General features: G+C 51.1%; 1 protein-coding gene across 8 annotated transcripts in view; it reads left to right on the top strand.

Moving 5' to 3' along the window:
- The window catches only part of SAMD11 (sterile alpha motif domain containing 11), a 218,006-nt gene that overhangs the window by 166,211 nt on the left and 29,613 nt on the right, over positions 1-22,182 (top strand). For all 8 annotated transcript variants that reach the window (XM_029913542.1, XM_024201646.3, XM_024201647.2 and 5 more), the window contains 2 exons: positions 9,257-9,421; positions 18,224-18,362. In XM_029913542.1, the coding sequence (XP_029769402.1) occupies positions 9,257-9,421; positions 18,224-18,362 (304 nt within the window). The remainder of the gene's footprint in view (positions 1-9,256; positions 9,422-18,223; positions 18,363-22,182) is intronic.

Below are 22,182 nucleotides of genomic sequence, written 5' to 3'. Positions count from 1 at the left end.
GGGGTTGCGTATATGAGGTTTTGCAGGCTGTTCACTTCGAGGCTTTGTTGTTAAGGTCAGACTAATTAGCTGTCAGTAATGCCCACCTCAATCGTTATTGCTTAACCTGCGCTCTTCTAGCCATTTCCAAAAAAAAAAGCGTCAGGCTGGCTGCCTGCAAGCCAGGTCTTGTTTCATGGGGTTGGAGTCGAGCAGCTGAGCTTCTTAAAAAGGAGTGAGGGGGACTGAATACACCCCCATGTTAACCAGACCAGATGGTCTCCAAGGGTGACTTCAGCGTGCAGCGTTTTACTGTGGAACGTTCACGGCTTCCTAAAATAATACCTCGTATTGCGCCTTCTAGCAGTGCCTGGTACAGCACCTAGGATGACACTCTAATTCTAAGTAATATTCTTTTATGTCATCCCCTCCCTGCCTCCTATCCCAAAATTATGATTAGAAGGGCATTAGTATTCCAAAAGCGATCCTTGTTGGCTGCTAATTGGTGCGAATAGTGCCTGGTACAGTAGCTGCTAACATTACCTAGTAACATACACTCATTCTTAATCATTTTCTTTTATGTACCCCCTTCCTGCCTCTTATCTCCAAATTGTTCCAGTTAGGAATGCATGAATGGTCGAGCAGGAATTCCTGTCAGGTGCTAACAATACCTGCTGTAATGGGTACCCCAGCCAGTACCATCCACTAGGCCTAAATTATTTCCTTTCATTTGTTCACCTGCCCACTTCCTGTCCTCCTCTTGCCCTCCCCTCCCCGAATTACCATCAGAAGTTCCTCTATATTCCAGGAGGAATCCTTTGTGAGTGCTGAAATGCATTTATTACCCAGGAGCTTTCGATTTCCAGTGTCAGGCTATGCAATATCACGCCACAGTTTGCCACAGCTTCCTTAAAGGAGTTAGCACACTCTGCCCACCTTCAGGCTTCTGCTGACTCTCGCTCCTCTACCCTTTCTTATCCATTGCATGCTCTGAAAATGGATCACGGTGGTAGCAATTTAATCTCTCTTGCTGAGAAGCAGCTAAGCTTTAATCAGGCTGTTCAAGACCAGACTATAGTTTCTGGATCTATGACTCTTATCCCTACCCCCCAAAAAGGGTCCCATTCTACACAAATGAGAGTCATTGTCAGCACTACTTGACTTCGTTGGTTGCAGTACCAAGCCATAAACAATCCAGTCCTAGCAGAGATGGGCCAAAGCCGTCCCTCCCCGCCCCCCCACTTCGTAGGTTTGAGTGAAATGAGAGCCAGATCAGAGCCAACCCTTATTTTTGCATATCCACCCGCTGGTCCACTTACCCACCTTTGCTTCTTTCTAAATCCTGCTTTCTCAACCAGAATCATTTAATCGGGGTTTCCCTCTGACTCATTCAGTCAGGGTTTCCCCAGAAGTCCTAAAGGGTGACAGCTCCACTCCACTTTCATTTTCTGCCCCCCACTCTTTCCTTTCCCTGAAAGCCTTCCCTGACTTTTAAGCTAGGCTAACCTGAGACTGACACAGACCTTCTAAACTATATGGATCTCTTTTAAACCTCCGAAGTTCTCCCTCTTCTGATACACACATCTTGAGATTGTTTAGTGGCAGCTCTTCTCCCCCAGGTACTGTACGAGGCCTTTGACACACGGGGATCAGCTCTGCGCTAGCTGTCACTAAATAGTTAGGTTCCTTTGATCAGTGTCAATGGTGTTGTTTTTGTTGTGTGTAGATTAGAGGAACTATAGACTAGGGGAACCTGGAACATCCAAGTTACCAGAATGGATCAGGCCAATGGTCCATCTAGTCTGGTATTTTGTGTTCAGCAATGACTAGTACCAGCTGTTTCACAGAAAGGTTTACAATCCCCATAATAACCAGGCATGGACTGTCCTACCCACAGGGGATGGTTCTTCCCAATCTCTGTCACTTAGGGTACGGTTACACTGGAATAAAAGACCCACAGCACAGCTGCAGCTGTCCCAGGTCAGCTAACTCGGCCGTACGGGGTTCAGGCTTTGGGTTAAAAATTGCTTTGTAGACGTTTGGGCTTGGGTTGGGGCCCGAGCTCTGGACCTCCCCCTTTGTGGGGTCCCAGCCCAAGCCAGAACACCTACCCAACAATTATGCAGGTCAAGCCCCATGAGCCCGTCAGCTGACCTGGGCCAGCCAGGGGTGTTTAATTTCAATATTCGTGGCTTATGCTTTGGGGCATACCAGTTTATGTCCTTTTAGAACTTAACCTATCTACTGCAACGGTGAATGTTCTTATTATCTCTGCAAAGTCTCATTCTTTGAATCCTGCTGAGCTCTGACCTCAAGGATATTGTTATTATTTATAATGTATTTGTATTGTGGTACCGCCTAGGAGCCCTCGTCATGGACCAGGACCCCATTGTGCTCGGTGCTGTACAGACACGGAACACTATCTTGTGGCAGTGAGTTGCTTGGAGAGGCTAGAGAAGGCATTCTCATGCTTCTTTTGAATAATGTGGGCCTCTTATTAATTGGGACATTTTCTTGTGGACGCTTCCTGTCACGTTCACGGTCACATAACGTTCCTAAGGTAGCACCAGCAGTTCTTTATATGGAAAGGCAACTTGCGGGAAGCGTTCAACGAGTTTCTCAGTGTGGATGGGGGCCTTGTAGGGAAGCACATCTTCCACGTGTGTACAGGAAAGAGTGAGAGGAACCATTGCCCAGTGGTTAGGGCACTACCATAGGATTTGGGAGACCTGGGTTCGAATCCCTGCTCCAATCCAGGTACTCAGATACTATTCTGATGGAGGCCAGATAAGTGCCTAAGATAGATATTGAAACACTGGCTCAGCATTTATCTCTGCCTGCCTGCATTGCAAATTCAGCCATAACCAAGACTTTACCGTAATTTGACGGTGGGATTAAAACACGCCGAGGGTGCTGTCTGTGCTGCAGAAGGGAACCACCCTTTAACTGTGTCAGGACAGCCACATCCATACCTCCTTGTTGCAGGATTCCCCTGCGCTTCCCCTGTCAGATGGGATTGGCTCCCCCCAGGGTGGCTGACAAGCTGCTAAGCAACCTTGGCAAACATGTGACTTTCCAGGAGTATTAGAAAGTGGGCACCTACCTGCGTTGGGTTACTGAGACATGGTGACCTAGAACCTGTCTTGGGGTGTTTGGTAGGAGAGGGAGTTTGTGTGGCTGGGACTCGTACATGCATGTGCAGGTGGGAGATGAGTGGAAAGAGCCCACCCATCCCTTAATTAGCTAAAGCAGTGCTGGAAAGGCACCCAGGCAGGGCTTGTGCAAGAGCAATGCAAAGGCACACCCTGTGCAGAGTCGACAGCTCCTGGACTGCCCCAATCTCCCTTTCCAACAGTGGGTGGGACGCTTACTGCTTTCAGCAACAAAACTAGACGGGAGTCGGGTCTGCCAGTTCACAGTTGTGGGCAGTGGCACCAGTGAGGGAGGCAAAACCCTGGCCTGAATTTCCCTGTCCCTCCCCTAATCCCCTCGCAGCGTGGCACCGTGCAGTGCTTCGACCTGCCCCAGGCACGGCTGCCTTAGGAGCCAGGTGAGCTAGAGGAGATCTGTACCTTCCGGTGGTTCAGCCAATCTTCCGGGGTCTTTTGCTCGGGTAAAGTGGCCTTTGGCGGCTGCTCCCCTGCTTTGGGTATGTCTACACTACAGGATTAATCCGAATTTAGATAATTCGAATTTGGGAAACAGGTTGTATAAATTCGATTGTGCGCGGCCACACTAAGCACCTTAATTCGGTTTTAAACCACATTAATTCGGTGGTGTGCGGCCACACTACCCCATTAACTTAAACACAGTAATTCGGTGGTGTGCGTCCACACTAACCCTAATTCGAATTAACAAAATCGATTTAGGCTCTACTCCGTTCGTCGAGGTGGAGTACAGAAATCGATTTAAAGGGCCCTTTAATTCGAATTAACTGGCTCTGTAGTGTGGACGGGTGAAGGGTTAATTCGGATTAAGGCAGCTAAATCCGAATTAAAGTCCTAGTGTGGACCAGGCCTTTGTGTACTCTGCCTCGGCCCTGTCTACAACCCCATGGGAAGGGCCTATCCCATTATATCACATGCCGGCCCTAGATGCAGCTGTCACTCCGGGCACGGCAGCATTGGCTCCAAAACGGCCTTTTGACCAGGAAAAGTGACCCTGCTCCTGCGGCACATCTTGAGACACCGTGGCTGCATCTCACAAAGCAAGGAGAACAGAGGCAGCCGAGGAAATCGCTCCTTTTCTCTGACTGAGTGAAAAAATACCTGTAGGGCTGGAAGCCCTTCCAGCACCGAAGTGGTAACCTTCCCTTCCCCCTCCCCGATGCACACACCAGAGATCAAAAGAGAGCCCTATCTCGGTGGAAACGGGCCACGCCAGCATTGCTGTCAAACAGAGCAGAACGTTCTCGTGTCTAATTTGGAAATGTGAGCGTATCAGAGGCTCAGAGCAAGGTCTGCGCTGGCAGGTCATGGAGGAAGCTTTCTCCCTGGGAGACAATTCCCCAGTAAAATGTTCACTCCCGCAGCAACAGCGTGGTCTGGAGATGTGCTCCTCTGATCCCTGGAGACAGAGAATAAAACTGCGTTATTGCAAAGAGAGCGAGAGAAGAAAAATCAGGGAGAAGGGGTTTTTTGTTTTTTTTTTTCTATTTGAGCTGCTGAAAAATAAATCTGTTAGAAGCCTCCTCAGTTGGGGAGATTTAAAAGTAGGCTGGACTAACTGCTGGAAAATACACGGTAGGAAGCGATCTTGCCTTGGCTGGATGACCTCGTGGCGCTGCCATTCTCTTTTTTCCTTCTGTGAATCACTTAAAACCCAACAACCCTACAAACCAACAGCACTACTTTGGATCTTTAGTTTATACAAAAACAGACCTGGCCCTGGCCGTGGGCCAGAGCTGGACAGTTCAGATCGAGACTCTCCCATAATGTGGGGGTCTCCAGATCCATGTGTTTGGTCCAGACCTCTCTCCACTTAAGAAGCTATTGAAGAACAATAGTCTGGCCCCGCTCCAGCTCCCACTGAAGTTTGTAGCAAACCTCCCTGCTGGGCTGCGATGGGCACAGGAGCAGGCGGTCTGTTGGCTGGGACAAGAAAACCCAGGTGGCCACGATCTTAACACTCAGCTCTGGCTTTGAGTCTTTGGCCATAGCTGAGCTCACAGGGCAAAGGACAGAAGGACAGAACATTGCAAAGCTGCATGCTGCCCTCTCTGTCTGATTAGAGGAACCAGGAAGGGAGCCCGGCTTCGTGGGGGCTGGTAGCTATTCCCAGCTGCCTCTTAGCTAGTGGGTGTTAAAGGAGAGGGTCTATCTGCGGTAAGCCCTATTGGAGGGGAATTATGCGATGCCTTGCTCAGGGGACGAGTCTCAAGCAAAGGGTTCCGTTTTCCCACCTTGAGTTGTGAAACCCCAGTGTGTCACCGTTGGGGGGAGGCCGTCAGCAGTGGGGGGGGGGGGAGTGGCATCGTAGTCTGCGTCACAGAACTGCGGAGAGCCTGCCCGCTCTGAAGGTCTGGTTCCCTTGTAGCTGACGTTCTGGAGGGCACAAAAGGTTGTGATGCTGTCGTTGTGTTGACAGAGTGATGGGGGAGAGAGCCGCACTCACGTGCGCACACCCAGAGCCCTGGTTAGGGGGGCCGGCCAGGAGAGCAGCAGAGAGACAAGCAGATGTCTGTCTAGGCCCTTGCTTCTGAGCCTCGACACTGGAGTCCTTTTCACACCTGGCGGCTGGAGGAGATTTGACAAGATCAGTCTCCCGCATTACCCCCTGGTAATGACAAAAGCAGACAGCAAAGCTGCCGCGAAGCTGGAATTATCACTGGCTGAGTCATGTGAAATCTCCAACTATAAGTGTGGAAATCCAGCTTTTCTCCCTCCCCGCCCTCCCACCTTGCACCTGAAATCTGCTCTGGGGCTGATCGGATAGAGTTTATGGTAATTAAGTGTCATTATCCCCCCCCCCCCCTTTTTCCTAATGACACGGCTGTGAAGAAACCTCAGTGATTTTCCTAAATCAGGGTCTGGGTCTTGTGGTTTTTCTCCTCAGAGCTCCAGTTAAGAGCATCAGAGGGGGGTTGAGACAGTTGATGCCTCTCTGAGCTTGCTGGGGAGGAGTGGTGCCAGGAAGGCAGTAGGCTGTGGGCGGTCTTGTCAGCTAGGAGAGTCGGGGGAGGTGATTTGGAGGGGAATTCCAATCCCTTTGCTCTTTCCTGAAAGCACTGGCCACCTGGTGCACAAGCGGTTGCCTCTAATTATCCACCACTCCTCTTTTGAGTCAATTGGTTGTGTGGCAGATGCACCCCATTGGAGGGGTGGGGTCCAATTCCTAGCACTGCACAGCTCGACTCGGGCTTTGAACCTGTGAATTTCACAGGAAGTCCATGGTCCTTGAGATACAGAAACATGTCACTAGGGTGTCGTTTAGTGGTTGCAGTTTGTAGCCCTGGTTGTAGAGTGCTGTGCTGGGTGAGAAATTGAGTGGAGCTCTGTCATTGACCCTAGCAAAATTGGACAGAAATCATGTGCTCGTCCTCTGGGCTTTATACTCACAAGGGAAAGGAGCCGTGTGAATGAGGGTGGCGTTTGGAGATTGGAAACCCAGGATATTATAAGCTTTTTGGCTTCATTCTCTTTTTGGGGTTTTGGAGGAGGTGGAACTTTTTTTTTTTTTTTTTTTTTTTTTTGATTATCACAGTAACATCCCCAGTTGAGATCAGGGCCCCACTGCGCCAGGAGCTCAATAAACACATGGGGCCGAGCGTCCCTGCCCCAAAGATTTTATGCTCTGAATGGACAGGACAGGTGAAAAGTAGACGGAGAAGGAGAGGTGAAGCAACATGCCTGAACTTGCACAGCAGGGAAATGGCAGAACTGGGATTAGACCCAGGTCGTCTCAGTCCTAGTCCAATGTCCTATCTATTGTACTATGCTGCCTTTCCAATGCTGCTTGCTCCCCTCAGTGATCGTCCTCTCAGGGGATATCCAGACCAAGGGCCCTCTTGGTTGTCCGAGAGGTGTATACATAGCTCTAGTCACGTGACAGAGTGCGAGTCAAAGCACCAGCATCCCCAGGTGACACCAGTGTCAAGTGACTGGAATTTGTCCCTTTGCTGCCATCTTGGATTTGGAGCCAACATGGCGGCACTGCTGGGAAGGCCCGAAGGGCTCAGAGGTGGAGACGGGGAGCGAAGGAGAGAGAACTCTGAGCGTGCACACAATGATTCCATTAATAGATTGCTCTCTAATTCAGTCACCGCACTGGCATTCTAGTGAAGCTACACGATGGGCAGGAGCCCTCCCTCCCCCCCTTCCCTCTGCCCGTTAAAGCTGTTATTGGGAGTTTCTCTGTGAGTAATGAAAAGGTTTTGCCTGTGGGGATGATCCAAGATAAAATAGTGTTGGAGCAGCCCCTGCCAAGGCGCGAGTGTGGTAATTACTCTGAGTTCTGCTTACAGTAAACAAAAGCTGCTCTGGATTTTATCTCCCCTGGTTGCTATAGTAGGGTCCCTATTGCCCGGGGAGCAGGTGGGGCCTTTCTGAAAGGGATTCAGCAAGGCTTGGCGAATGTGGAGGCAGGGATGTATGTGGTAAATCTGTTAGTCACTGAACCTAATTTTGCCTTCACTATCCATGCAATCCCAGTGGATTCAGTGGGGGGAAGCAGAACTTGCCCACCTTACTTGGAGACATTGGTACTGCACCTGTGAGTAATGGGAGGAGGGTTGGCCCCATAAGTTATATCAGGGCTGGGCTGGGGTAGTTTGTATGTTTTTTTTTTTCCCTTGTGGCCCTGCTGGGGGCTAGGCGTCCAGCTGATTTCAGGGTTCAGTTAAGAATCATGTGCTTGTTACTCAGACATCAACTGATTCTTGTTCAGCTACTCAAGCTAATGAGGGAATCAGTGGAGTTGTCCTCTGCCTCTTCACAGCACCCATCGTCGTGAGGTGTAGGTCAAGGTTGCAGCGTTCTGAATAAGTGACAATCGCTGCTCCTCTCTTGCGAATAGCCGAGCCAGTTGAGACGGGGGTAGGGAGAGCGGTGGTCTGATAACTGCATCTCCTTTATAACTATTGTTTCATTGCGGTAACCTCCCAGACATTCATTAATTTACCTTCACAGTGCTCTTGGGAGGTCGGCAAGAATTGTCACCTCCATTTTACAAATGTGGAAACTGAGGCATAGAGTCAGATTAAGTGACTTGACTGAGGCCATATAGGGAGACAGTGGCAAAGGAACTCAGATTCTGAGTCCCCATGTGACACCTGAACTACATGACCATTCGCTTTCTCTTGGGGTAGAATTGTGGGCAGGGCGCTGGACTCAGGCTCAGTAGACTTGGGTTCAGTTCCCAGCTCTCACACACATTCCCTGTGTGACGGACCGTTGGCAAATCCCTCACTCTGCCCTGTGCCTCCATTCCCCAGGCCTGCCTCACAGGAGTGTTGTGAAGATAAAAACCGTAATGACTGGGGCGCTCGGCCGCACGAGTACCTGGAGAGACTGTTTCTCTGACTTCCCTTTCGATAGCTGAGCGGATGGATTGTCAGTGCTGCTCCTAGCAAAACTGGTGGCGTGCTACCTGTACTGCAGTTCTCAAACTCATCTACAGGAAGCAGTTGAGCAATGAGCATCTCCGTAGTGAGGGATCACCTTCCCCCTCTTCGTAGCCACCTCCTCCAAGCATGTTCCAAATGGCAGGCTTGAAAAAAAGGGGTGGGTGTCTATTTAGGCGTTAGTTAAAAAGAGAACTAGCATCCCCAAGGGGTGTGGATGAGAATTCAGTACGTCTTTCATCGTGTGTTTGTGGCAGCAACTGTCCTCCTTTACCCCCTTAGGTAAAGTGAGTTTGCCTGTAATTTTGTTCGATTGTAATGTAACACTCTTGGCTTCCAACGAGAGAGAGTGTGTGTGTGTGTGTGTGTGTAAGTGCGTGCGCATGTGCTGAGTTTGAAGTTTTTTGTGTTAAGAGTGTATGCGTGTGTTTGGAAGGGGTGTTGGGAGCATATATACATGGTTGCGGGGGTTGGGTCTGCAGATTTTGTGTGTTCAGGGTGTGTGTGCATGTGTTTGAGGGAGTTGGGTGCTTATGCATTTGTGTCGGGGGAGGGGTTAAGTTGGAGGTTGTGTGTGTCAGGTTCATATGCATGTGTTTTGTGGTATTGAGGGAGGATATCAGTTGACTTTCGTTCTCCGTCTAGTTCTCCGGTCTCCCTGCACTGATGTGATTTCTTCCATCTCTCTCTCTCTTTTTAAAACCTTCTACTCTTCAGAAAATTCCCACACGCCCGTGCTTGAAGACTCAGTGACTCAGATGACCCCAGAGGAACACTACAGACGGATGATGTCAGCCCTGAACGAACACAGCACCTTTGAGGAGCAGCAGCAGCAGCGCCTCTACCAGTTGGCCAACAGCATGGCAGTCCCCAGCCACGGTGGTACGGGCTTTCGGGGGGGGGGGGAGGAATGGGCTGGATTTGTAATGTGTTTAATTAAGTCTTTTGTTTCATTAGTTCCCTGTGATCTCTGATACTTTATCTAGCAACTGTGATGGGCTGAAACAACACCTAGTGGTGAGAATGGAGTGGATCTGCTGTGAGCTTTGCTTCTGAGAAGCTTAGACAATTAGCTTGTGATTGCAGCCGATCTATCAGTAGCGAAGGGTCCTCTCCCCTTCCTCCTTTCTCTTTGTCTTAGAGACTGTCAACCCAAATATTCAGAATCCTTGGTGCAAGTCTGACTTGGTCACAAGTGGAGTGAATTTAGTGGGTCTCTGCCTAGTCTCGTCTCATCACAAGCCCACCCCGCCCTTTGGCATCATCCAGAATGGTTGGCAGGCTTGGCTGAGCAGAGGCTATGGGTTGGGACAAGTGAGGGGGCGTGGTCACTGACGTGCAGTGGCAGTTCTGTGAGAGGATCTAGCGCTGGAGTAGCATGAAGTGTTGCAGGATGTAGTTTAAATGCATTGGCAGTGCTGTGCATGGGAAATTCATACAGCACCTGCCTGCCATGTGTCTGGCTGTAGCTGGTGTTTATGACCCGCCACCTTATGAGGATTCAATTCACCGTGTTTTTAGGAATGAGAAAAGTACCATGCAAATAAGCCCAGGGTGCAATGAAAACTGTTCAGCAGGAGAATGCATAAGCCAGTGGGAAATGCGTGTCTGGGGATAGACAGACAGATTCATCCCTGGTGTGTAACTTCATTGTTCTGTAGATGAATTGGTCCCGCTCTAGCTGAAACCAGATCTGCTGTGGGCAGAGGCTTGGTAAACCTCGGAGCTGAAAGGGAGAAACCTCTTCTGTGCCCAGCATACTCATGTTGTGAGAGTCTCATCAGAGCTTTGCCACAAGAATACCGTAGGCAGCTTCCAGCCACTGCTTTCCTTGCAGCCACAAAACACCAGCAACAAAGCAGGACGTTGGGCTGTCTAATGCTGTGTTGGGTGTTATGGGGAAGCCAAGATTCTTCCTCCTCACTCTTGTTTAATTCAGAGTAGTCTAGGCTTTTGCTACACTGGGGTGTTTTTGCACGGATGGAGAAAACCCGAGTGAGGATGGTGCTGCACCAGCGTAGGAAGTGTTTTGTGCTGGCGTAGACTTAAAGTCGGATAAGCTGCATGTGCGCCAGTCCTTTTTTACACTGGTGCAACTCGTCTACACAAGGGATTTGTACTAGTGCAGCCACATCAGTGCAAAATAAGAAACAACCCAGCCCTTAAAAAGAACCACCAATTATGAACAGGTTTTTGTGTCTCGCTGCTTCTGCTCCATTATCCTGGGGATATTGCGGCTTCTTCGGGAGAGTTTGTGCTCTAGTCCTATGGTTTGTGCTTTAATTAAATAATAAAAATAAAAGTATTTGTCCCTCATAGTGGGGAGCTCGACTCGGAGCCAGTCAAACGGTGTTCGAGGTAACGCGAGCATCACCTGTAGGGGCACTAGTTTGTTAGCAAAGCAGCCAGTGGGAAATTGGGTCATGGTGAGAGAGCCCACACGTGTTTTACAGGCGTCAGTCTGTGTGTACACCTTCCCTTCTCTTGTGCATGTGTGACATGCTGGCCCAGGACTGGCTGTAGCCAAAACAAAGCCATTAATTGTGCATGTGCCCTCTGCCTTTTCTGATGCAAGAGCAGGTGAGTGAGGGGGTGTCCAGGGTGAATCTCTGGGAAAGCGGGGTTGGAGCAGGAGGGATTGTTGGCGAGAGAGATTTGACAACTATCTGAGCACAGAAGGTGAAGGTGTCACTGGGAGATAGAAATTACACGGCACAAGATCCCTTAGTCCATGTCCAGCTCTCTTCCTCTGAACTTCTCTCTACGTAAAGCCTTCAGCTGCCAAACTGTATCTGGCGTGGATTAACCAGAGAAAGAAAGAAAGAGAGAGGGGGGTTGGGGGAGGGAGGGATAAGAGGCAGAGCAGCATCAGCAACGTATCTGGTGAAGACTTGAAGGAGAATCTCCAATCTGGAGTAAATCCCCAGGGCTGCTTGTTAGGTTAATAAAGAGGCTGCCTTCCCCTTCCACTCTCCATTTGATTTGATTTGCTTCTCTGGGTGGCAGGAAGGTGATCCTGTTTAATGTAGAGTTAGGATTTGTTCAGCATCACAGGCACAGCATGCACCTTCCCAGACACGCAATGCGTGTGAGCACAGCACACGCACAACACGCACCTAGGCGCTGTGTAGAGACACACAACACATCTCCACAGAGGCACAATGCGCACAAGCACAGTGCATGCACAGCCCGTGCATAGGCACTAACACACACACACAAACACAACGGTAGACAGAAGCAGCATGCACAGTGAGTGTGCCCTGGCACAATACAGAACTGCACATAGGCATGACATGCACAAGTACAGTATACACAAGGACAATACAGAGGCACAACATACGCTTACACAAAGGTGCAACACACAAGTTGTGCATGCTCGGTATTCACACAAGCACAATAGACAACATATGCTTACACAAAGATGCCACATGCACATGTTGGACACACAACATGCACCTACGCATAAGTACAGTACACACAGCAGACATAATACATGCACAGGCACAACATGGGTACACAGTATGCACACAGGCACAACTCACAAACCATACACAACATATGCATGTGCGCTGGCACGATACATAAGCTCATATGCAACACACACCTATATGCACGTACGCAGGCTCATTACACAGACTCACAACAGGCCAACACATAGGCCCAACTCACTTGGGCACAAATTGGGCACCAGACACGGAAAACATCCCCCACCCCAGGCACAGCACATGCACCAGAACAGCTGATGCCACAGCACTTCTATCTCCAGAGCAGCTCATTGCAGTAAAAAGCCTGACATTTTTTAAAATTATGATTAAACTGTCTCCTCAGCATTTCTGGGAGTGTGTGTGGGGGGGTCCGATTCTGAGGTTTCGGGGTGGGCAGGAGGAGAGGGGGACGCTGCACAGACAGGCTTTCTTGTGTAACGTTGACAAGACAAAACTTCAGTGTGTTTTGGATTAGCGCCACACCACAGGCCTCTGGTTGGGCTATAAATTATTAGTGCCAGGACAAAGCGCAGTTTATCTGCGGGCTCACACGGAGGCACCAATAACGTTAATTATTTAGAAAATGTTAATAATTTAGAAATCTCCCTCTTTTTTTAATTGCTTTTCTTTCCCATTCCCCCTCCCACACGCTGCTGCCTTCCTCCCAGCATCCCGTGTTCTGAATTCAGTCCCTCTCCGTGCCTGGAACCTCTATCCACCAGCGTTGCAGTGTCAATCACTCTGATTTCCCAACTGTCAGAGTGCAGGATTGTAAATAACAGATCCTCCGGGGTGGGGGAGGAGGGGCTAGGCGATGGGGTGGGGGAGACAGGGAGCGACGGGAGGGGAGGAGGAGACGGGAAGGTATACGGGGGAGTTGTTGCGGTCATTCAGGATCAATGCAGCTTCTGGAATTGGCTGCATGCCAGACTTCTAAATTACAGGCACTGTGGCAATAAGGAGTGACCTGGGTTTTTCAGATAATTAATTTATAAACATCGGAGGCGCATGGTCCCTGGCTTGGCGAATTCTGCAGGCTTTTTATGTGATCTGATGGGGCTTGTTGTTTCCCTCTCTCATACATGCCTTTACAGTTTAAAAATATAGATCATTTTAATGTTTGTTCCCTCTCTTCTTTTTTTAATGAGTTTGCATGTACATGAATGCGGCAAGAGGTGCCCTAGGGACCGAAGTCCTGTTTATCCACAGCTCAGGCGGTGGCTATGCAAGGTTTTCCACCCCAACCTGCTCTTCCACCAATGGGTCTCAGCCCTGACTGGGAGGACCCCAGCCCCCCGCTAAGGGAGTTCAGGCAGTTGACGTGTATTGGACACTTGTGTGAGTAACGAAAACATGCCTGGTGACATGCCGTAGGATAGGAAAGAAAATAGAAGGGATAGAACTCGTCATGCTCCAAGCTGTAAGCCAAACACTGCTCAGAGTTAGCAAGAAACTTCCCCTGGGGCAGGTTGTTCCATAACTGCCCACCAGGGGAGTTTCTTGCACCTTCTTCTGATGTAGCGGATAGTGGCCACTGGTTGGAAGCAGGATACTGAGCGAGATGAACCATTGCTTGGCTGATCGTCCAGCAAATTCCTGTGTTCCTCATCATTCGTTTTTGTTAAAAGCACTGGGTGGGGTAGTGGTAAATTTTCATTGTGATGTTGGAACTGGACCAAGACCCAGAGTACTTGTGTCATGCAGGCTGCTTATGCTTAAAATTGTGATTTGGAAGTGAAAGGCTTTCTCTTCCCTTATCCACCACCCCCTGAGCCATGATGCTGCACTTCCATGTGCTCCCCACTTCAACTTCTGGAAATGCAGAGGGAGGCTGGGTGTTTGCTGCTGGGGCAGTGGGGAGAGTGGTCTACCAGGCTCTTCCCCAGCTCTGAGGCAGATATGAGGGGGAACTCTGGTATAGCGCAGCGTGAGGATGCATACCCGTCCCCTGGGTTTTATGCTGGATTTGATGCTCCAGGACCTCCCTCTTCATTTCAGATCTACTCACTGTAGGCAGTGCTGGTGTTGCTATTATTATTATTTGTATTCTCATAGTGCCTAGGACCCCCAGTCACTGACTAGGACCTCACTGTTGTAGGCACTGTACAATGTCTCACGCTGAATCAAATCCGGTGGCGGCAACTCTGCCGGATGATCTTGAGTGGGAGGAGGGAGAGGAAGAGAAAGGGGGAAGCAGACCTATGAGGCTGAACAGTGTTCAGAGATTGGAGCTGGAGAACCTTTCACTGGACGGCATTTGGCCTGGCTGCAGCTTTTTGAAAGCTTTAGGACATGTCCTTGCTGCATCCATTTTCCAGCCTCCTTGCATGGGCGTCAGATATTTAAATAGCTATTGTGTTTCTGGAAAGGTTCTCAGCCTGTGCGGGAGGGGCGTGTATGTGCATCCATACATGTGCAGTGTGTGCACACAGGCACGTGTAGACAGTATGTTTTCATATTTGAATTTGGAAAAAAAATCGTATTCACATATATGACTATATACTATCTAGTCTTCTGGCTAATGCACAGGACTGAGAATAAAGACACGTGAGGGTCTAGCCCCAACTCTGGCACACACATGCCTGGTGACTGTGGGCGAGCCTGTGCCTCAGTTTTCCCATCAGTAAAATGGGGATAGCGTAATCTTAAGCACCTCTGTAGTGCTCTTCAGCCCTGGATCTCAAAGCACTTTGCAAAGGTAGGAAAGAATTATCCCTGTTTTTACAAATGGGGAAACTGAGGCATAGAGGCGAATTGACTTGTCACTCAGCAGTACAAGCACGGTATTAATAATTATGACAGGTTGGTGATGGCTAAGGGGTTAATGCAGGCAAAGCACTATGAGCGTTTCATGGAAGGTGCTGCAGAAGTACAAAGGATGATGATGATTCTAATATATACTCCGACAAACACCCTATTCCTTTATTTAAGTACATTCAATTCGGCTCTGTCTTGGCTTCCTCTGACACAGAGCAGTAGATAGTGGGTGTGAGGAGGGGGTTTCCTGTCTGTGTGTTTTCCAGTGTGTCATGAAGACAATAGCAGAGGTTTCACTGCTGGGCTGGTGCAAGCGTGCAGAGGTAGGGTGCCCCGGAATTGTGTGTAGGCAGTAGATGAGGAGAGGTAAGCCCAACGTGGGGGAAGGAGCACGGCTTGGAGGCGGGGAATCTCCTGATGGTTAACTCTGTGGTGGGGTAGCACTCCAGAAAGAGTCTCTTGCAATGCAGGCGGCTGTCTCATCTGTAACTAATCCCCTTAGCGTTTTCATTGGTCGTCCTGGGCTGCTCTGGTCCCTCTGGTGGATAAATGCATCAAATAGAATAATTAGTAAAGTGTGGCACTTGCACAGCAATGCCCAGCTTGGAATGCTGTACAAACATCAGCTAATTAGTGTGCTGTAATGATCTTGCCGGGGAGGAATTAATACCCCCATTTTACAGGTGGGGGAAACTGAGTCAGAGCAGCTCAGGGCTTGTCTATACGGTCAATGGAACCAAAGCGATTGTAAGTCACACGGTTAGTTATTTTGATGCAAGTCTGTATATAGATGCTTATTTCAGAATCACAGTGCTCTGGGGCTGTGGCTCGGATCCCATCCAGCATTTGCTATGTTCCTGTGCAATGGGGCATTCAGATTCTGAAATAACAGTGCGCACATGCTGCCTTGCACTGAAGTAACTTGAGGTGTGAACTGCAGCCCCCTTAGCTATTCTGGTTTCGTTTCCTGTGTGGACAAGCCTTCAGCGACTTGGGTTAAAGCGGGAGACTGCACTCCGAGTTAGGGTTGAAAGATTCAGGCTCAGTGAGCTCAGTGGGGAGGGGGGCGTTGCAGTGACCCCTGTTCTGCCCTACATGAGGCAATCTCCTCCCTACACCCCCCCCTTAAAAATGAGAATCTCCAGCTGCAAAAGGTGAGTGAAGCAGGAGCTTAGATGGGGCTCTTAGCATGACCCCCTTTCCCCTTCCCACTAAGTAGCCTCTAGTGCACAGCCCTATGCTGTCCAGAAAGGCTGCTGGGGCGGCTAGCTCTACCCTCCCTGCTGTAGCGATTGACTGATTTACTGCCTGACTCATGCCCCACCTCCCTTGAAACCTTTCCATGGAATTCCCCGCGTGTGCCCCAAGGCTGAGCTGCACGAGCCCTCCCAGCGGGGAGCGCGGCCCACGCACTAGCCCGACCAAGGCAGATGTTTCTCATAGTCTGTTTGCAAGTGCCAAACCGCCGCCTCCCTTCAACCCCCCACCCCCACCCCAGCTCTGGGCACTGCTGAGGCTCCAGGTAGGTGAGGGGGAGAGTAAGTGTTGTGCGAGACTTAACAGGACAGCAGGGCTATGCAGGCAGCATGGGCTGGGATATGAATTCCAGCCAGTCAGCGTTGCTGCTGCTGCAGCAGGGGGAGAAAGCAGCGCCATGGTTCTGTTGTTCACAGAGATGCTGTTGGGGGTCAGGGGAGAAGAACCGGATCTTCTGGGCAAGAGGCTATGGGGAGGGTGGGGTGGAGCCTGTGGAGGCAAAACTTTTGCAACCCTGCCCTATGCCCTCTGCCGGGCCAGGAAATGGGCAGGTCTCTTACTGGGTCTCCTGTGTGTGCGCCATCCCTTTTCTGTGGGAGGGGGAGCTGCGTGTGACCCAGCAATGGCTATTAGCCAAGATGGTTAGGGATTCAAGCTTGCAGCCTCCTGCTCTGGATGTCCCTAAACCTTTGACTGCTGGGACTGGAGGACAGAGGCTGGGTCACTCAGAGTGCCCTGTGTTCATTCCCTTCACAGCATCTGGCACTGGCCACATCTGGAAGACAGGATAGATGGACAATTGGTCTGACCCAATATGGCTGTTCTTGTGGGGGGGAGCAGGGTCAGCTGTAGTTCTGATTAGTCCACCAGTTTGGGCCTGTTAGGGCAGCTATGGGCTTTGCCGAACTGGCCAGTGTCACTCTGTGTCCCTAATCTTTGCCCCAGGAAGATTTCCCTCCCCCAGTACAGTGACTCTTGCAACCAGTTCCCTTCCCCCCAGCTGTGGCCCCGGATCCTATGGGTTAATTCTCCTGGGGCTGCAACAACTGGGCTGTGGAGTGTGTCTGACCTCAGCAGGGGACCTGAGGGCACGCACTTCCCGAGTCAGGGAACGGGAGCCAGTTCTCGACATGCTGCACCCACCTGGGTCTCTGCCGACTGGTGCCACTTTAGACAGCCATGGTACGCCCCCGGGGGCAGTTAATGTAGCCATGTGGGGTCAAATCCAGCAGGGCAGCTTGGCTACGGCTCTGAACTCTGAGCCTTATCCCCTCTCCACTGGTGGATTGCAGGTATTGATGCTCATACCCGCTAGGCCCTGCCTGGATTTGCATTGGGCCCCCAGTGGGGTGGCCCTAGGTGTCCAGCGGCTCCAGGCCCCTCAGCAGAGGGTTCACTGCCCCCCGCTCAGGGCCTGTCCCTGCTCAGCCTGAAGTTGCAGGGAAGAGACCCAGGTCCCTGTTCTTTGCCCTCCGCCTCCCATGCGGGGTCCCCCTGGGGAAGCTGAGTGGGGTGCTGGGGAAGCTGGGGACCGCAGCACGGCCTTGGCCAGCTGAGGAGGTGCAGCGCTGGGTGGTCACAGTGGCCCAGGGAGCGAGCCAGGCCCCTGGCAGCAGACGCGGGGCCAGATCTGCCCCCCCCCGCCCTTGCCGGTGGTTCCCCTGCTGCTAGCGCGGGGCCGGGGAGGCAGCGCGGAGAGCGAGCGAGCGAGGGAGCAAACTTTCACCCCGGCCCCGGGCAGGAAGGCTCAGTCCATAAACCCCCCCGCCAGTGACACCATTTCCTCCCGCGGCCGCGGGCAGTGGAGCCAGCTCGCTCCGGGGGAGGGAAGCCCGGGCACAGGCGCGCGATTCAGCCCGCGCTGCAAAGAGACCGAGGCGGCTCCGGTGGCTTCCTGCAGCCCCGAGCTCCCGGCGCACCTGCCCGGCCGCTCGCCTGCAGCCCCCCCCCCGGCGCAGCCTGGCTCTCATTAGCGCGGGGAGGGGCGAGCCGCGGCCGGCGCCAGGGACCGGCGCTGGGGAGAGGCGGCCGGGTAGGCGGCCAGGAGGCTCCGGCGCTGGAGCGCGTGAGGCCCCGGGCGCTGCACGGGGCGGGGAGGCGGCGGCGCCCGGGGGGGAGGCTGGGAGGGGGGCGGCTTTGGCGCTGAGCGGCCGCAGGCTCATGCGGGCTTTTCCCCCCTCCGCAGATCTGCTCCGAGCGCGGCAAGAGGCGGCGGCGCGCAACCCCGGGGCCATGGAGGCGCATCTCCCCTCGGCCAGCAACTCGTCCAGCCAGCGCCGGAAACAGGGGCTCCCCCAGCACCGCGACACGCACTTCCCCGAGAGGTACCGGCGGCGGGGCGGGGTGGGAGGGGCCTACGGGACAGCCCCGCCCCCTTCGCTTTGCTCCACCCCCCGGGGCGGGGCTTGCCAAGCCACCAGGAGACATTGGCTTGTGGGGGTGGGCACTAGAAGGTGGCTGGCCCCCCGCAGCCCGTCTGGCCATGGGGGATTGCCTTGGGGACGGGTGCTGAGTGGTGGGTAGTGGAAGGGGAGGCGGGAAGGTGGCTGCCCCCCGCAATCCGTCTGGCCATGGGGGATTGGCTTGGGGATGGGTGGTGGGTACTGGAAGGGGAGGCGGGAAGGTGGCTGGCTCCCGCGGCCTGTCTGGCCATGGGGGATTGGCTTGACGAGGCCCTTGGTTTTCAGTTTTAATTTTGTTTAAAGCTTCCTGGGAATTTATGGGTGTTTATTGCAAAAAAAATTAAAAAAGGGGGTGGAAGTTGTTGCGGAAAGTGAACTTTTCTGGGTAAATGGGGGGGTGAACATTGGGGGATGGGAGGATGGAAAAAAAGGAACAAATAGCAAAAGTGGACGAGGCCGTAGGAGGCCAGGGGGCTATCTCCACACGCTGTGTCCTCCACCTCTTCCGCTTCCAGGCCTGCTCCAGAAGGAGGGATGGCAACCGGGTTACCTGGGCCATCTCGGTTACTAAGCCGCCATCTCCAAGGAGGGAGCCGGGGCTGGGGAATTCTGGCACTTCTCCTTTTAGGACTCAGACACTGACATACACATCCTGATGTGCATGCGTGTGTAACTTCCACTACGTTGCCATACGTTAACAGACAGCCTCTTGTTTATACTTAGACTAATTTATTATGAACATAAACACATATACCCTAGTGTGTGTGTTGGATTTTTTTTTTAACATAATCAGCATATTCATGTACTTGAAATTCTGTACATGTAAGTTCTAGGGAAGTTTGTTAAAAATGGAATATTATTATTTATTATTTAATAGCTTTTGTAAAACTCAGGATTTTTTTTGCCAAAAATCAGTAAAACCGAAAACAAAGGGACTTGTAGATTGACTAGACATGTATGTGCCAGGTTGGATGTGCGTGTGAGTGCGTGCATGATGTGTGTCATCTGGTCTGTGTGTGGTTGCATTGATGGGTGTGTGTCTTTGGGAAGTATGTGTGTGGAAAGGGGGGATATGTGCATGTGTGACTTTGTGCTTGCATATTTCATACACATACAAAGGTGTCAGTGCATGTGTGGGTGTATGCGCTTGCATGTCAGTGTTTGCACGTTTCTAGGCTCGGATGTGCTTGCTCATTACACGTGTGTGGGTTTATGTGCTCTCATTTGGTGTGTGCAGGTGTGTGGGAATGGGGCTGACGTACACGTGTGCATTTCAGATCCTGGTTTGTGAGTCTCAGGCTGTTGGTAACAGTCTGTCTAAATCCTGCCTTGGAATCAGGAGTTGACGATATCGTGTAACCTGTTCTTTTGGCACAGAACATGCTACGCTGTTTAAATTAGAATTTTATAGCTGCCCCAGGTAATAACAAAAGGGAACTGATGCTCTGGGACAGACGCTGACGAGAGAGAATTTTTTTTTTTTTTTTTTTTTTTTATTACAAGACTTGGAGGTGAGGCTTCTTTGCTCAGACAGTGCTGCTGGAAACCTGGTTTACCCAGATCATTTATCTCACTCTGTGTTCTAAGATGTTCCCTCCGCAATCAAGGAGTTCAGAGAGTAATTAAATTAAAGCCGCCTTTGTTTCTTGCACGGATAGCGGAGAAATGAAGAGGCGGGAGATGGACTGGCTGCCACAAGGGCTGACACCCTCTGGGGGGCCTGGAAAGGGCTGTGGAGGGCTTCACTCTAGGCTTTGCTAATGGTCTTTCTTGATCTCTTATTGAGGGTGAGTGGGAAGGAAACTGGAATAATAATTGGAGTGCGTGTGAGGAGAAGGTGGTTGTTTCAGCTCATAGCCCTGGGGGAATCCTCTGCCTAGTACCTCTCTGTGTGCAGGGGCTGGGCGGTCCTGATAAACCTTTGTCCTACCAGCTGCACTTTGGCTAACCTATCCAGTACAATCCAATATAGTCGATGCGTGCTGTAGACAGACCTGTCAGGAATGCAGAGATAGGCGAGTTTCATTGCAGCCAGTTGGTAGGAAAACTTCTCTGACTACGTGTGGCCTGGAAGGCTGCCAGGCCAGCCGGAGAACTGGCTGAGGAAGCCCTTATGGAAGGGTGGGTGTGTGTGTGTACACGTGCACATTGGAAAGGCAAACTAAAAACGCATGTTAATGGGTATCAAGTCCAGGATTTACCTGGGACTGCCAGGCAGGTGGAGAGAAGATAATGAAGCCCAAGCCAGAGAGTGTTAAATCTTGTATGGAGAAGGTGTAATCCAGCCGGCAGAGCAGGGGACTGCAAGTTAGGGCATCTGTGTGCTTTTTGCCAGTGATGGAGGGAGAGGGGTCTAGTAGTTAGATCCGGATCTAAGGAGTCAAGACTCTTTCCTGGGTTCTACTCCCAGCTATGGAAAGGAGTGTGGACTAATCATTATATTGGAGACTGGGAGTTAGGACTCCCGGGTTCTATTCCTGGCTCTGACACTAACCCTTTCTGTGAACTTGGCCAAGTCACTTACCCTTTTTGTGCCTCAGTTTCCCTATCTGTAAGATGATGCCAATGCTCATTTGTAAAACAGGGTATGTTTGTTTACTGTTTGTGAAGGTCCTCAGGTGAAAGGCGCGAATAGTTGAGAGTCTTATTGCATGGAGTAAGAATTTCTGGGCCCACCTACAACCCACTATTTATTGGCATAAAGGTGCTGTAGATACTGAGACCACCACTTGTCTGAATTGATGGGTATAAAAGTGAAAGGCTATATTCTTCCCTGGCCTATACACTCAGAAGCCTTGTTTACTTCAGTAGACTTGCCTAGCGAGTAAGTCAGGGCAGTCCTTTATGCTGGATCTGTGTGCAGAAGCTGCCCCCAAGTGCCTGGGTAGGGTAGCTACCCTAGGAACTTTTGGATGTTTTGTGTGAAAAGTTTACACTGTTGGCCTAGCTGGACCTGGGCAGGTTTTCTATGCCCCTTTCCTTGTGAGCAAGGCACAGCTGACCCGACAGATTAATTGTATGCAGCCTTCTGGTCCTGTGAAGAGAGTGCGAGAAGGTTACATTTATGTGTGTTCTACCTGTTCCTTTGGCAAAGTTCTCAGGTGTGATAATCCTTTGTCAGCTGAGCTAAGGGATAATTGCAGGGGTCCTGCTGGGAGGAGGCAGCTTCAGCTATGCCCTGTGGTCAGGGCTTGTCAAGTCTGCTTGACATTGGTTCCCATGATCGTTATTTGTCCCCAGAGATCCTTAACCACTCAAGTGTTACTTGGGGTCATCTGCATCACGCTGCCCCCACTCATAAGGGCCGTGTTTTGTGCTGCTTTATCATTGCACGGAGGAGGGCATTAGGCATGCCTGTAGAAGACAAGGCCACAGATTGCAGAGACAAAGCACTTGGAGGGTTAATCTCTCCTCCTCTCTCTCGCTGTTGGTCTCCCTCTCGCTGTTGGTCTTGGCCTCGGGTTTTGTATTTGACTGCTGTTGTCTCTGTCAATAAGATAAATCAAAGTAGCCTTTGTGCTCCTTTAGCAGGAAGGGTGTGGAAAGTCTAAAAGGCGGCTGGTTCAGGTAGGCAGTGGAGGAGAAGGTGGTGGAATGAGCTGGCTCACACAGAGAAAACTGCAGGTGGATTGATGGTGTCTCTTTTCCTGGGCGCAGAGGTAATAATGCATGATGTGAGGGGATGTGAGCTGCTGGGCATGGTGTTAAAATCCCATTTCAGTTTCCTGTTGGGAGCTTTGTG

Source organism: Terrapene carolina, unplaced genomic scaffold, assembly GCF_002925995.2.
Source record: "Terrapene carolina triunguis isolate 2854851 unplaced genomic scaffold, T_m_triunguis-2.0 Scaffold714, whole genome shotgun sequence".
Taxonomy (NCBI): Eukaryota; Metazoa; Chordata; order Testudines; family Emydidae; genus Terrapene; species Terrapene triunguis.
The sequence above is the reverse complement of the archived record's forward strand: the minus strand, read 5'-3'. Positions and strand labels throughout refer to the sequence as shown.